At 36.1% G+C, this 15,272-nt stretch overlaps 1 protein-coding gene across 1 annotated transcript in view; it reads left to right on the top strand.

Annotated features, from left to right (window-relative positions):
- Gprk1 (G protein-coupled receptor kinase 1) overlaps positions 1–15,272 on the top strand; it is a 327,272-nt gene that overhangs the window by 205,159 nt on the left and 106,841 nt on the right. Inside the window, exon 8 of the mRNA XM_089086349.1 lies at positions 9,432–9,483. Within this exon, the coding sequence (XP_088942475.1) occupies positions 9,432–9,483 (52 nt within the window). The remainder of the gene's footprint in view (positions 1–9,431; positions 9,484–15,272) is intronic.

Consider the following 15,272-nt stretch of genomic DNA (forward strand, 5'->3'; position numbering starts at 1 on the left):
TGAGATACATCCTTTTGACAGTCTGAATGCATAAAGTGTGTTTTGATTTAGTTCAAATTTGCCCAAAATATCCTATCAAGTTTTCACTTTTATAGACTTAAGCCTTTGTATTACTAGTATCACAGTAGTTGTGGTGGTAGTTGTAGAAGTGGTTGCAGCATTAGTGTTGTATTAGTAGTTGTAGTATCAGTAGTAGCAGCAGTATTAATAACAATAGTTGCATGTACATGTTGCCTTTTGGTGAATTGAATATCCCCCTCATGAAGTCCCTGAAGTTTCACCTTGATACGGTAAGCTGCTCCAATAAATATTGCTGATGTGCCCTTTCGATCCCTGTTTGACACCCTTTTCATCTTAATGCTCAAAGCCTTACAAGTTGTTGTAACACGTTACACATAACGTGTTTTGGTTTAGCTCAGCACTCCCCTCAACATTTCCTGAAAGGCTCACCTGAATGCCCTTCGTCCTTCTGCAAAGTAAAGATTAAACATGCCTACATACTGTTCTCAATAATATATACTAATGTTTACAATGAACGAATCGCCTTACTTACTTCCCTTGCCCTAGGGGTTGTGGGGGTGGGGTTGATATCCCCAAATGCATAATTAATGGACCTTTCAACAATGCTGAAGAAAACAGATGTCTCAAAATTTTTAATTGGATGTTTGTTTTGGGAAATGATAGGTGTAGGGGGGGGGGCTACTACTATTACTATTAACAACTCACCGCAGCAGCAACCCACTTGAGGCCAACACAGCTACGCAAGCTCCTCCTCCATCCCAATCTATTCAAAGCCTCCCTCTTCACACCCTCCTTTTTAAAGGAAGTTCCCCTTTCCTTTAAATCCTTATGACATCCTACCACCCCGACCGCGTATCAACTGCTTTCTGTTTAGCCCTAGACGGCCGGCCGAAAAGGATAATCTTAGGCTATCTGTCATCCTTCATTCGTAGAACATGCCCTAACCATCTCAACCTTTCTCTCATTATATCCGTAAAAGGCGGGATTATACTACAATTTTAGTAGAGCCTATTGTTCGGAATATGATCAGTTAGCCGGGTCCCCAGAACATTCCGTAGGCAATTTCTCAGGAAAACATCTAGCAAATCTTCATCGCTTTTCGGAGCGCCCATGCTTCAGAGCCATGTTTGACCACTAATCACTATAGCATCCAATATTCTTGTCTTGGTTCACAGACTTACCTTCCTATTCTTCCAAACTTTTCAACTGTAAAAAAAACACCCTGAGCCTTGTATATTCTATTTTTAACATCTTCTCTGCTCTCACCGTCTTTACTAATAATACTACCAAGGTAAGTGAAGCTGTCCACCTGGTCAATCTTTCCGTTACCCAACGTCACCTTCACTTATTCCTAGCCTTGGCGACTTAGTCTTCTTAACATTAATTTTCAAACCTATTCTAGCACCCTGAACTTGCAAAACCTCAAAAAAATTCGTTCATTTTTCTCACACTTTCATCCAGGATGCTTAAATCATCAGCATAATCTAAGTCCAGGAGAGTTTTTCCTCTCCTGGAGAGCAAAATGGGCATTTCAATTTTCTAACAAAAACCTTATATGTTAATAATTGGAGACTAGTATACCTTATAGCCCTTAGGGTTTGGGGGTGGGTTTGTCCTTAGGGTTTGGGGCTTATATGCCCCCATGGCATAGCTTAAAACCCTTGCCCCCAGGTTGTGAGGGGTTGCTTCAACCTCTAAGGCCTTGTTATATGATCTTTCAGACAATTTTGAGCAAAATGGGTATCTCAATTTTCTATCAGATGCATTTGGGGAAAAGATAGGGGGGGGGGGACTAGTTGCCCTCCCATCAATTTTGACTCTTAAAATGGGCACTAGAAATTCTGATTTCTAATCCAGTGACCCCCCTTTAAACTTTGTACGACCACCCCTTCTACAAAAAACCTTATATGTTAATAATCGGCAACTAGTATAGCTTATAGCCCTTGCCCTTAGGGCTTGGGAGTGGGTAGGTATTCATCCTCGAAGATGTAATTACTGAGCCTTTCAATTCCGCTGAACAAAATGGCTACATCAAAATTTAGATTGGATGTGTTTGGGGAAATGATGAGCGTGGAGGCTGGTTGCCCTTTTATCTACGTCAACTCCTTCTATACCAAATGCCCTGGTCTGAAAGAAACCAACCCCCTCCCCCCCAAAAAATGTGATACATCGTACCAATACTGTTCTTTTACTTAGGCAGGGCTATGGTGCTCTCTATGATTAAATATACAAAATAACAAGTTTTTCGAACTGAAAGTAAGGAACAACATTAAAACTTGAAACGAACATAAATTATTCCGTTTATGAGGGGGATTGCCCCTCCTCAATACCTCGGTCTTCACGCTAAAGTATTTTAGGACTACTAAAAAAGTTTCTTATTCTAAGTAAACGACCCATGTGTTTCAGGAGTTGTTCTTAAAGAAATCGGACATATAGTTAAAATTCCGTATATGAGGGGGAGGGCTTCTTCTTTCTCAAACCTCTCTCTTAACACTGAACACTCGAAGTACTGTAAAAATACTTCTTATTAAAATTCAACGGCCCTTGTTTTTGAGCAGTGTTTCTTAAAGAATTGGGACAAAAGGTCAAACTTTGGCGTAAAGAGCGAGTATCGAGAAAGAACTGCCTCCTTCATACACGGAATTATTTCTATTTGTGTTAATGTTGCTCCTTATTTCCAGTTGAAAAAAACTTTTTTTCTTTATATTCAGTTTCATATCGTTTTGCAAATCATGCCGGAAAAAAAAACCCTCTTTCTCCGTAGAAAATTCCACACGAAAATTTCCTCCCCATGAGGAATTTTTCCCATAAAAAATTTACCCACAGAAAACCACCCCCTCGAAAAGTTCTGGTATGTTTCCCAATAACAAGCACTATATGTAAATAATGTAGAAATTGCATAACTTCAGCGCCTCCCCTTCCTCCCGTGTAAGATTTCCTTTCTAAAATTCCTGCAAACGTTCCTCCCAACGGAAAATTTTCCATATAGGAAATCCATCCCCCCCCCCACATAAAATTCCCCTCGAAAAATTGACATATATTTTCCAATAGAAAATACTATATATAAACAACGACCAAATTGCAGAACTTGTATCCCCTTCCTGTGGGGCTGCGCGGGGTCATGTCATCACCGGTGAAAGTTATTGGGCGTTTGAACTGTGCTGAACTAAATGACAATCTCGAAATTTTGATTGGATGTCGTTGGTGGGGAAAGAGGCGTGGAAGTGGGGTTAGTAACCTTCCATTCTTTGTCGTCACTTGAGAAGGTGCCCTAGAACCTTTAATTTCCGTTCAAATGAGCCCTCTATCTTCTAGGACCACTGGTTCAACACGATCATACTTAAAAAAAAACAAAACCAACAGTTACTTGTTTTTTTCCCAGGGGTGATCGTATCGAACCAGTGGTCCTTGAATATCGCGAGAGGGCTCATTCGAACAGAAATTAAAGGTTCTAGTGTCCTTTTTAAGTGACAAAAAAATGGAAGGCAACTAGGCCCCCTCCTACGCTCATTTTTCTCCCAAAGGCATCCGATCAAAATTTTTGAGAGCCATTTTAGCCATTTTATTCAGTATGGTCGAAAAATACAATAATTATGTCTTTGAGGATGACTTAATCCCCCACAGTCCCCTGGGGAAGGTCTGCAAGTTATGAACTTTGCCCAATTTTTACATATAGTATTGGTTATTGGGAAGTATACAGAAGTTTTCAGGGGGGATTTTTTTGGTAGTTGGGGGGGGGGGGGTGAAGGTGGATCGGGTGTTACGTGGGAGGATCTGTCCATAGAGGAAGTTTTCGTGGGGGAAGGGAAATTGCTATTAAGGAGGCGCTGGATTTACCAGCATTATTAAAAAAAAAAATGATCAGAAATTAAATAATAATAAAAAAAATTTCAACTGAAAGCAAGGAGCAACATCAAATTAAAACGGACAGAAATTATTACGTATTTCAATGGTTTCGCCCCCTAATCATTACCTCGGCCTTTACGCTAAAGTTTTTTTTTGTACTTTCATCAGAGCTATGTATTATTATTAACGGCCTTTGTGACTAAGGGGTAGTTCTTATGATACTTGGAAAAAATTTATACTTTGCGGAATAGGTGGGGTCTTGAATAGGAGGCGAACCCCCTTATATACACAATAAAAATATATGAATATAGAAATTCGTTACGTAAGTTAATTCGTAAATTACGTCAGAAAAAAAGTTCGAAAAAGCCATTTAGCCAAAAAAAGTAAAATGAATATGCAAATTTCATTTTAATTATTCATTTTAAATTATCACGGTGAACCAAAATAAAAGCTGCATTAGCTCGAAAACGTTCAGAAATTAAATAGAAAAACAAGTTTTTTAAAACTGAAATTAAGGAGCGACATTAAAACTTAAAACGAACAGAAACTATTACGTATTTCAATGGTTTCGCCCCCTAATCATTACCTCGCTCTTTACGCTAAAGTTTTTTTTGTACTTTCATCAGAGCTATTTATTCTAATTAACGGCCTTTGAGATCAACGGGTTATTCTTAAAAAACTGGAACGAAATTTGAACTTTGCGTAAAGAGCGAGGTATTGACTAGGGGGCGAACCCCCTAATATACGCAATAAAAACATACGAATATAGAAGTTCGTTACGTAAGCTAATTCGTAAGTTACGTCAGAAGAAAATTTCGAGAAAGCCATTTAGCCAAAAAAAGTAAAATGAATATGCAAATTTCATTTTAATTATTCATTTTAAATTATCACGGTGAACCAAAATAAAAGCTGCATTAGCTCGAAAACGTTCAGAAATTAAATAGAAAAACAAGTTTTTTAAAACTGAAATTAAGGAGCGACATTAAAACTTAAAACGAACAGAAATTATTCCGTATATGAAAGGGGCTGCCCCCTCCTAAACCCCTCGTTCTTTGCGTTAAAGTTTGACTCTGTCTCACAACTTTGTTTTTTAAAACAGTAAAAAACTTTAGCGTTGAGGACTGGTTGAGGAGGGGGCAGCCCCTTTCATATACGGAATAATTTCTGTTCGTTTTAAGTTTTAATGTCGCTCCTTATTTTCATTTAAAAAAAACTTGTTTTTTTATTTAATAAATAGAAAAGACGTCCTAGACTTATCTAACAAATTCGTGGTAACGAACTGTAAGTAAATAGCTCGGCCCAATAAAGCACACACTCTTAAAAACGGAATCTAGATAACATAATTACAAATATAGAAAGTTCATCAAGTTTGATGTTCAAAAGACGATGTTCAAAGTTTGATGTTTTGACCCATCAAAAGACCCTGTGTAAATTTTTCTGATTTTTGAAAAAGGGATAAACATCCTCACACGGTCAAGGGCTCTTAAGGAATATCACTCCATCAGCTTCAGTGTATCAGAGAACCCTACTGTAAAGGTTTCAAGCCCCTGTCTAAAAAAAAATGTGGATTTTTTTTTGCCAGAAGAAATATGACGAGTGCGTTTTATTTGTTTTTAATATTTTTTTTCTAGTAGTGATCATATGGAACCAATAGTCCTAGGAGATCAAGAGAAAGCTCATTCGAACAGAAATCAAAGTTCTAGTGTCCTTTTTAAGTGGCCAAAAAGATTGGAGGACAACTAGCGCCCCTTCGACACTTCTTTTTTCCCTAAAGACACCCGATAAAAATTTTGAGACAGCCATTTGATTCAGCATGGTTGAAAGGTCTAATAATTATGATTTTGAGGATGACATGAACCTACCCAACTTGGCCCCTGGGGATAGAACTGTAAGCTACGCAGTTTCCTTACTGTTCACATATAGTATTTGGGAAATGTAGTTTTTTTTTTGGGGGGGGGGGAGGGGAGTTTTTCCGTGGGAGGTGGGATTTTTCCGTGGGAGGTGAGATTTTCTGCGGGGAGGATTTTATGTAGAGAGGAAATTTTGTGGGCAGGATTTTCCAGGGGAAACTTTACACGGGGGAGGGTAGGGAATTTCCAGTACGGACAGAAATTGAATATAAAAAACAAGTTATTTCAACTAAAAGTAAGGACTAAAATTTAAACTTGAAAGAAACAGAAATTATTCCGTATATGAGGGGGACTGCCCCTTCCTCATTTCTCCCTCTTTATTTCAAAGTTTGACTTTTTGCCACAATCTTTTGAGAAAGACTGCTTAAACAAGGGCCATTGAATTTGAATGAGAAGTATATTTTAAGAACTTTAGCGTGACGAGCCAGGGTCAAGAAAGGGCCAGCCCCCCTCAAATACGGTATAATTTTTGTTCGTTTTAATATTGCTCATTATTTTCAGTTGAAAAAACTTGTTTTTTTACATTGAATGCTCTAGCATGAAGTCTGGTTACAGTTTCGTTTTTAGCGTAAAAAGTTATGTTGGGTTAAATTTCATAAGTTTAAAAACAAATTGAATTTTGAAAGAAAAAAACTAAACAAAAACGATTTCGCTCAAACTGAATCATGTTAAAAATCCGCATTCCCGAATTCGGCGCAAAGAGTGTTACTAGGATTATTTAGTTTTGTTATTGACGAAAAGAAAAGTTTAGTTTTCTTCGTCAATGCTATTAATGAAAATGACTTGATGCTTAAGTTATATGTTTAATCTTTATTCTTTTCTTTCAATCCATATTCTTTCATTCTATGCTTAATCTGTTCTTTCTATATTCTTTAATTCTGATGACGTCCCAAGGGTCTACCGGCTACCCTTTCCCCATAGGTTATATCTCCGATAACGCTCTGAAAGTTTTGAGTATATTTTGTGACCTAACTAAATTTCTGTCCCGTAGAAGCCACAATTTGATGTAAGATTCATTTTCTTGGCACAATTCCATATTTCAGATTTTCTTGTAGTTTTTCAAATAGATTCGTGCAGTTACGGATAACTGGAACTTAATCCGTGCGTCCGTCCTCTTATGTAACCATTATTTGTTATCTCTCTTAACCTACATAAAGAATTATTGGTCCTAGTGTAGTCTATTATGGATATGGTTCCCAAAATTAATTAGGTGGTAGCTGATGTTGTGTTGTTAACAATTATGGTTGTTACCCAATTCAATAAACTTTTATATCCATTTCCACCGTTGTTTCCATAGCAGAGGTGACACCTTGTCCCTCAAGACTATCGATATAATTATCTGAAGTTGGTACGTAAGTTTTATTATAACGTCTGTGCATCTACCTTCGTTTCAGGTAATAAAAAAAAAAACAAGTTTTTTAAACTGAAAGTGAGGAGCGACATTAAAACTTAAAACGAACAGAAATTATTCCGTATATGAAAAGGGCTGTCCCCTCCTCAACGCCTCGCTCTTTACGCTAAAGTTTTTTATTGTTTAAAAAATAAAGTTGTGAGACAGAGTCCAACTTTAGCGTAAAGAGCGAGGCGTTGAGGAGGGAACAGCCCCTTTCATATACGGAACAATTTCTGTTCGTTTTAAGTTTTAATGTCGCTCCTTACTTTCAGTTGAAAAAACTTGTTGTTTTTTTATTTAATTTCTGATCATTTTTTAGTTAATGCAGCTTTTATTTTGGCTCACCGTCATTGAATAAGTAAACAAATTTGCATAAAAATTTTACTTTTCTTTTGCTAAATGGCTGTCTCTAAATTTGGTTCTGACGTAATTTACAAATTAACTTACGTAACGAACTTCTATATTCTTCGTATATTTTGCTTCTGGCAAAAAATACAAAGTTGCAGATTTTTGCAGATATGTAATAGGTTTTAACCTATGTAATAGGTTTTCTGATACGCTGAATCTGACGGTGTGATTTTCATTAAAATTCTTTCACTTGCAGGGGATGTTTCCTCCCTCTTTAAAAAATCCGGTAAATTTTCTCAGGCTCGTAGCCTTTGATGAGTAATTCTAAACTTAATAAAATTTATACATTTAGAATTAGCATTATAAGCCCATTCTTTTGATACATTTATTGACATCAAAATTCCGTTTTTAAAAATTTCTATTACTATTGAACCGCATCGCTTGTTTTTTTATTGATTTTTTATTAAGTATATGTTATTATGTATATGAGGGGGTTCTCCCCTTAGTCAATACCACGCTCTGTACGTTAAAAGCTAAAAAAAAATATGTTTAAGACAAAAAATCCTTTACCTCTAGCTCAAAAGCTACCGAGTGTAATATTGATTCGTTCAAAGTCTTGAGCCCAAGTATATATTTAAGGACTCGAAATAATTTTATATAATTTTTGTTATTTAACTTCTTGGTAAAAATTATTCCTGCGGTTTGCCATTGTGGAAAGTACACGATGCGCAATTTTTTTCTCTGGTACGATGATACATCGGTTTTTTTTTAACATGTGTTATTGTACTGAATTAATCTTGCTCTTTTCCTCTTAATAAGTATGCAATAACAATGCTATTGCTAATATTTGGGCTTGTGGAGAGTTCTGACAAGACTTTCTAATTCTGATTATAATATGGATTCTTGCTGTTGGTTTTGCCTTTTTTTTAGAGTAAACAAAACGGACGAAAAAGAATTATTAGGTAATGGCCAGAGGTGAAAAAAAAAGTTAGCAACTGCATTAGCTAGAATTATGCTTATGTTCAGTAAGTGTAAATTGAAATTTATCTCAGGGTATTATCATGAACTGGCTAAAAACATCTTGGGAAGGGTAACCTATCACCTGAGGGGGATAAATATATATTATTCGGTCAGAAATTACCCTTACGCTCGCTAAAGAGGATGTTTCTATGGGGCCAATAACTGCCTCCCCCCCACCAGTTACACCTATTAGTGTTATGAAGGAGGGAAAATTATAGCTGAAGATTCGGATATGTTTTGTTATATGGACAGGGTTATAGCTAGGACGAAGGTTGTAAGAAAGATGTAGAAAGTCGAATAGCAAGACACAAGATTGTTTCACTCACTTGAGGGACATGAATGGAAGAGCAAAAGGATACAAATAAGTTGAAAGGGTATTTGAGTTCAGTCCACTGAGTGTAAATAAATATGAAAATATTTTGAGTTGACATCTGGAATTTGTTCTGACGAAGAACATTTCGGAAAATTGAATTTGTTTTGGCTGCATTTTCGAATTTGAAAACTAAGAAAAACATCTTAACAAACAATTGCTATACTTAGAAGCGCAGTGCTGTACTAGTTTGCCACACATCTAAATAGAAGTTTAGATTTTTTCGTGATTTTTTAAAGCTCTGTTGTATATAATTTTCCGTTTTTTATTTTTTACTTTTCTTTTTCGTTATTTTATATTTGTTGTAAAAAGGATTCTGAATATGAATTTGACGTATTTAATGTTTACAAAAAATACTTCGCTCCCTTTATAAATAAAAAAGTTTTGCCTATTTTCATATCTGATAATAATCGTTCAGTGCATTTCTCATCCTAATTTTTACCCGTTTCTTAAGTTAAGATGTATTCTATACATGTTTTTGTTCTCATTTCAATATTTATAAAGGATTTGTTTCTTTTTTCAGTGACAAATTTACAAGGTTTTGCCAGTGGAAGAATTTAGAAGAAAATATCCAGGTAAATATTAAAATTTTTTTCTGTTCAAAAGTAAATTAGAATGTTTTTTTTGTCTTACTGTATATATATATATATATATATATATATATATATATATATATATATATATATATATATATATATATATATATATATATATATATATATATATATATATATATATATATATATATATATATATATATATATATATATTACGCAGCTACGCACGCCCTCCTCCATCCCAATCTTTTCAAAGCCTCATTCTTTAGACCCTCCCAAGAAGGTCCCATTCCCGTTAAATCTTTCCTTACGACATCCTCTCATTTCATTCGGGGGTGATAATTCACTTCAATATAATCTTAAAACATAAATTCGCCCTTACTTTCAAACTAAATGAATAAATTAAAGAAAATGATCTCTGTGCACTATACATAATCCAACCAACCTTCCTAACTTTTGCCCCCCCCCCCCAAAAAAAAAATGTTTTGTCGCTTAGTTTAACTTAAACCCATAATCCCTCTCAAACCATCCCGCACAAATTTACACGCTCTATCTTTTAACTCCTTACAAATCTCCTCCTCCTCCAAAAAAGAAAATAAATCATCCTCACTATTTCCGCAGATTGAGCTAAACACGGACCCAACTTTGACCTTGCCCTGTTGACTCGTTCTATTTTCGGGCTGTGTATGCTGGGTTAAACTAAGCTCTCCTGATTAGTAGAAGTCCCAGCTTGTTTGAGTATGGTGATTAATGTAGCAAATTTTTATGATACAAAATTTCGATCTCCCAAGTCATCATCGGTAGCCAGATTAGCCAACTATCAATTCTGGTGCATATTGATTGAAAAATGCACCGTCCGGATAAAAATGTGATCTTGTAACTAACGCAACTAGACTGATTTAACATAATTAATGTTTGTAGAGAAATATGGGCTCCTTTCAGGTACCAATCTGCTCTTGTCAATGTTTTTACTTTCATGTGTGTATGTGTTTATATATTTATAACCCATCGTATAGAAAGGAAAAAGATGGAGTACATTTAAAACAAAGATAAAAAAAGAAAATAAAGACTTCAAAAATTACAAACTTTTAACATCAAAAATGGCATTTTGCCATTCATGGTTAGTTTTCTTACTGTATGTAAGCATTAACCTGATATGATTTTGGGACATAGATCTGAAAGAATATATTTTTTCATAAGGTACGAGTTACAGGTCCACGGGACGGGGGAAACTTAGAATATCCAAAAAACATGTGCTTCATTCTTAGACGATCAAATTCGCTGAATATTCAGTAAAACGGTATTAAATAAGGAATTTGTGGCTTGGCTATAGTATTATGAATCTTCACAAATCCTTAAAGGTAATAATCCTTATAGGTGAGGTTTGAGCTGCTTCTGAAAATGCCGCTTTGTGAGTAACCGCAAAGCAATAACAATTCCATTTTAGGTTTTTCACATCCATTCCACAAGCGTAGCCAGAATTTTTAATGATAGACACATGGTTTTAAGGCTTTCTTTTCTAGACCATCCAAATTTCTCGTTCCCCGGTCTACACTTTCATAAGTACAGCGTACATCTCGGCTGTTTTTAGAGCTTGGATATTATCTGTACATTGTAAAAATTATTGGCAATCCGTATAGAAGATTGGTCTATCCCAGGTTGCCACTGAAGGAGCTGTAAGGAAATCAGATTCTATCCAGTATGTGGTTGCATTCCGCTTAGAAAGTATCCTTATCAATCTTATCCCAACACTTAAGCTGAAAAAAATTAGATTTTATTTTACCAGTTTCAGAAGAATGAGTACCCTTTATGGAGATTAAGAGAGACAGAGGGATATGATCACTATATTCACCTTCCTTTCCGACTTTAACCATTAGATCTGAGTTAGAGAGATGGAGCAATACTGCATGGTCGAGGTTAGACGTGTTCTTAGAAACTGCAATAAATGTGTAATTTTGTTTTTCGGAATGACCGTATAGCTGGTCAGACAAAATAGAAAGAAATGTTTCAGCTCTTGCACTCGAGTTCTGGAGAAAGTTACAATTAAAGTCGCCGTTAAGTATACACTTTCTATTCATCTTTTTTGACAATTTGGCCACTTTTCTGCTAGCAATAGCAAATTTTCGTTCAGAACCTTCGTCTCTGTGATTTGCTGGAACATAGAGATTAAGTATGTAATAACTTCATCAATTGTTGCGGCAAGATAGCAATCATACCCTTCAAGCAGTCCTAATTGGAAAGTTATTAAGACGGCTAGACCACCACTTATCCCCCTCTTTTTGCTCGAAGTTTTTTAGCTGGGGATAATAGTACTGTTACACTGGGAAAAGGGTATAAAAGCTGAGTGTTCATATCTCTCAAAAAGGTTTCCTGTATACAAATCACGCTATATGATTTACCTGGTTTCTCCAAAGCTGGTAGTCTATCAAGAACCCCATCCTTAATATTCCACGAACAGATTGATGTCTATCAATGCTCACTACAAGAAACTGTTGGATCTGTTCTGCTCTGAAATTAATTACCGATTTTCTGGGCAGGACACCGAATAGCATGAGTGACTTGATGCTTTGCAGGTAACACGACGTTTTTTTTTGCATGCACGGCTGCTCCTTAGTACTTTTATGATCATTGTATTCGCACTGAGAACAGACCTCGGCATTAGGACAATTGGCTGCTATACGGCCTACAACGTTAATATTTAGCACGTTGGCAACGTTAGCGTTAGTATTTAGCTTTGATTTTTCAAAGTCTCCGATTGACTGTTAAGTTGCATTTGATAGATTAAAAAATAATGATTTGTACCAAAATAGGACTAAAAACTTTTTTGAAATCAAACAATTCATGCTTTTTTAGACGCCATTTTGGTCAAGTCCTTTCTAAAATGCTGTTAAATGTTCTCTATACTCAAGTACATAAAATATCAAAACCTTCTAGATTTACAATCCAAATGATTGATACATAAAAATCAGAACCAGCCATGAACCACCGTTTCTTTATTTTCTGCACTCATTGTACATGGAAGTTAATAAAATTAAATAAAAAAAACAAGTTTTTTTAACTGAAAGTAAGGAGCGACATTAAAACATAAAACGAACAGAAATTATTCTGTATATGAAAGGGGCTGTCCCCTCCTCAACGCCTCGATCTTTACGCTAAAGTTTTTTATTGTTTAAAAAAAGTTGTGAGAAAGTCAAACTTGAGCGTAAAGAGTGAGATTGGGGTGAACCCAATCATATATGTAATATTTTCTGTTCGTTTAAAGTTTTGATGTTGCTGCTGTTGCAGTTGAAAAACTTGTTTTTTTATATTTAATTTCTGATCTTTTTTTAAATAATGCTGGGAAGTCCGGCGTCCCCTTCATAGCAATGTCCCTTCCCCCATGAAAACTTCCTTCATGGAAAGATCCTCTTACATAACCCCGACCCCAGGCACGTACGCAGGAATTTGTTTTGGGGGGGGGGCCAATTTGTTTTGGGGGGAGGGCCAAATCCTTCAAACCCATTATTCTGTGAGAAAAATCGTAAAATTATGGGAAAATGAAAAAAATCGTGAGATTTCGGGGGGGGGGCCCGGAGGCCCCCCCCTGCGTACGTCCCTGGCCGACCCCCCCTCCCCACTACCAGGAAAAATCTCTCCTGAAAACGTCTGTACTGTATACTTCCCAATAACCAATACTATAGGTTAACATTGGGTAAAGTTCATAACTTTCAGCCCTCCTCCCGGGAACTTCGGGGGATTAAGTCATCCTAAAAGACATACTTATAATATTTTCGAAGATGCTGAACAAAATGGCTATCTCAAAATTTTGATCAGGTGACTTTGGGATAACAATGAGCGTGGGAGGGGGCCTAGTTGCCCAGCATTTTTTTTTGTCACTTAAAAAGGGCACTAGAACTTTTAATTTCCATTCAAATGAGCCCTCCTACGATATTCTAGGACCATTGGGTTGATACGATCACCCCTGGGGAAAAAAAAATTAAAATAAACACGCCTCCGTGATCTTTTTTCTGGCAAAAAATGCAAAATTCCAGATTTTTGCAGATACGAGCTTGAAAACTCTACAGTAGGGTTCTGTGATACGCAGAATATGATGCTGTAATTTTCATTAAGGTTCAATAACTTTTAGAGGTTGTTTCTCTCTGTTTTCGAACATTAGGCATATATTCTCAGGCGCGTAACTTTTGATGGGTAATACTAAACTTGATGAAATTTATATATTTGAAATCAACATAAATATCCGATTCTTTTGATGTATCTATTGGTATCAAAATACCATTTTCAAGAGTTTTGGTAACCATTGAGCCGGGTCCCAATAACTAGCTATATATGCTATATATGCTATATATAACTAGCCTATATGTTAACATTGGATAAAGTTCATAACTTTCAGCCCTCCTCCTGGGGGCTTCGAGGGATTAAGTCATCCTAAAAGACATAGTTATAATATTTTTGACCATGCTGAACAAAATGGCTATCTCAAAATTTTGATCAGATGACTTTGGAAAAAAAATGAGAGTGGGAGGGGGCCTAGTTGCCCTCCATTTTTTTTGGTCACTTAAAAAGGGCACTAGAACTTTTAATTAGAATGAGCCCTCCCGCGATAACCTAGGACCACTGGGTCGAGACGATCACCCCTGGGGGAAAATAAAGACACAAAAAAAACAAATAAACATGCATCCCTGATGTTTCTTCTTGCAAAAAATAGAAAATTCCATATTTGTGTAGATATGATCTTGAAACCTCTACAGTGGGGTTTTCTGATACGCTGAATATGATGGTGTGATTTTCATTAAGGTTCTATAACTTTTAAGGGGTCTTTCCCCCTTTTTTAGAAAATCAGCCAAATTTTCTCAGGCAAGTAACTTTTGATGGGTATAATTAAACTTGATGAAACTTATATATTTGAAATCAGCATTAAAATTTGATTCTTTTGATGTATCTATTGGTATCAAAATTCTATTTTTTAGAGTTTTGGTTACTATTGAGCCGGGTCGCTCCTTACTATACAGTTCGTTACCACGAACTGTTTGATATCATCAGATTCAAATATATTGCCATACATGACTTCCTAATTGGCACTTTTGAGTATCAGTTGTGTATACTTTTTTTTAAGTTAAAAATATTTCGTATCATTCTAATATCAATTTGATATCATTTTGACGGTGGGCGGCGTTTGCCCCCCCCCGCGATTACCCCTCGGAAAATACACCCCCTGCGGAAAATACCCCCCCCCCCCGTGGTAAATACCCCCGGAAAATATCCTTCCCCGCAGAAAATACCCCCCCCCCCCGGAAAATACCCCCCGGGGAAAATAAGGTTTTCCAAATTTGAGATTTTTACTCGAGTTTTATTTTTTTTTAATTTACGTAGGGGGAATGAATTTTGGTACTTGTATATTATGCGCCACCCACTCAAGTTTACGTTGTGTAAAACTCTAGAACAAACCGGTTTCTTCGTTAGTTTCTTTCATCTTAGCTTGGCATGAGACAAGACAAAGACAAGTGACAATACATGGGAAATATATAATTTGGGCTATATATTTTCACATAGGGGGGGGGGGGGTAAATTATTTGGACAGTTGCAAGTCAGAAAACAATTGCTTCTAGGTATGGTCACTAAAAATTAGAGAAGAATAGCAAGGTATCTGGAAATTTTGTTAACTAAAAAAAAAGTAATGTTTCATTTAAGTGTTTCCAAGTGTTAAGTGTTTTTTTTTCAATGACCGATTTTCAAAGTATTAAGTACTATTATTAGGTTAATGTAGTGTTTCATTTAAGTGTTTTATTATGATCGCTGATCAAAATTTA

The sequence above is a fragment of the Artemia sp. Qi Xiang Cuo genome, chromosome 3 (assembly GCF_049724085.1).
Source record: "Artemia sp. Qi Xiang Cuo chromosome 3, ASM4972408v1, whole genome shotgun sequence".
In the NCBI taxonomy this organism is placed as follows: Eukaryota; Metazoa; Arthropoda; class Branchiopoda; order Anostraca; family Artemiidae; genus Artemia; species Artemia sp. Qi Xiang Cuo.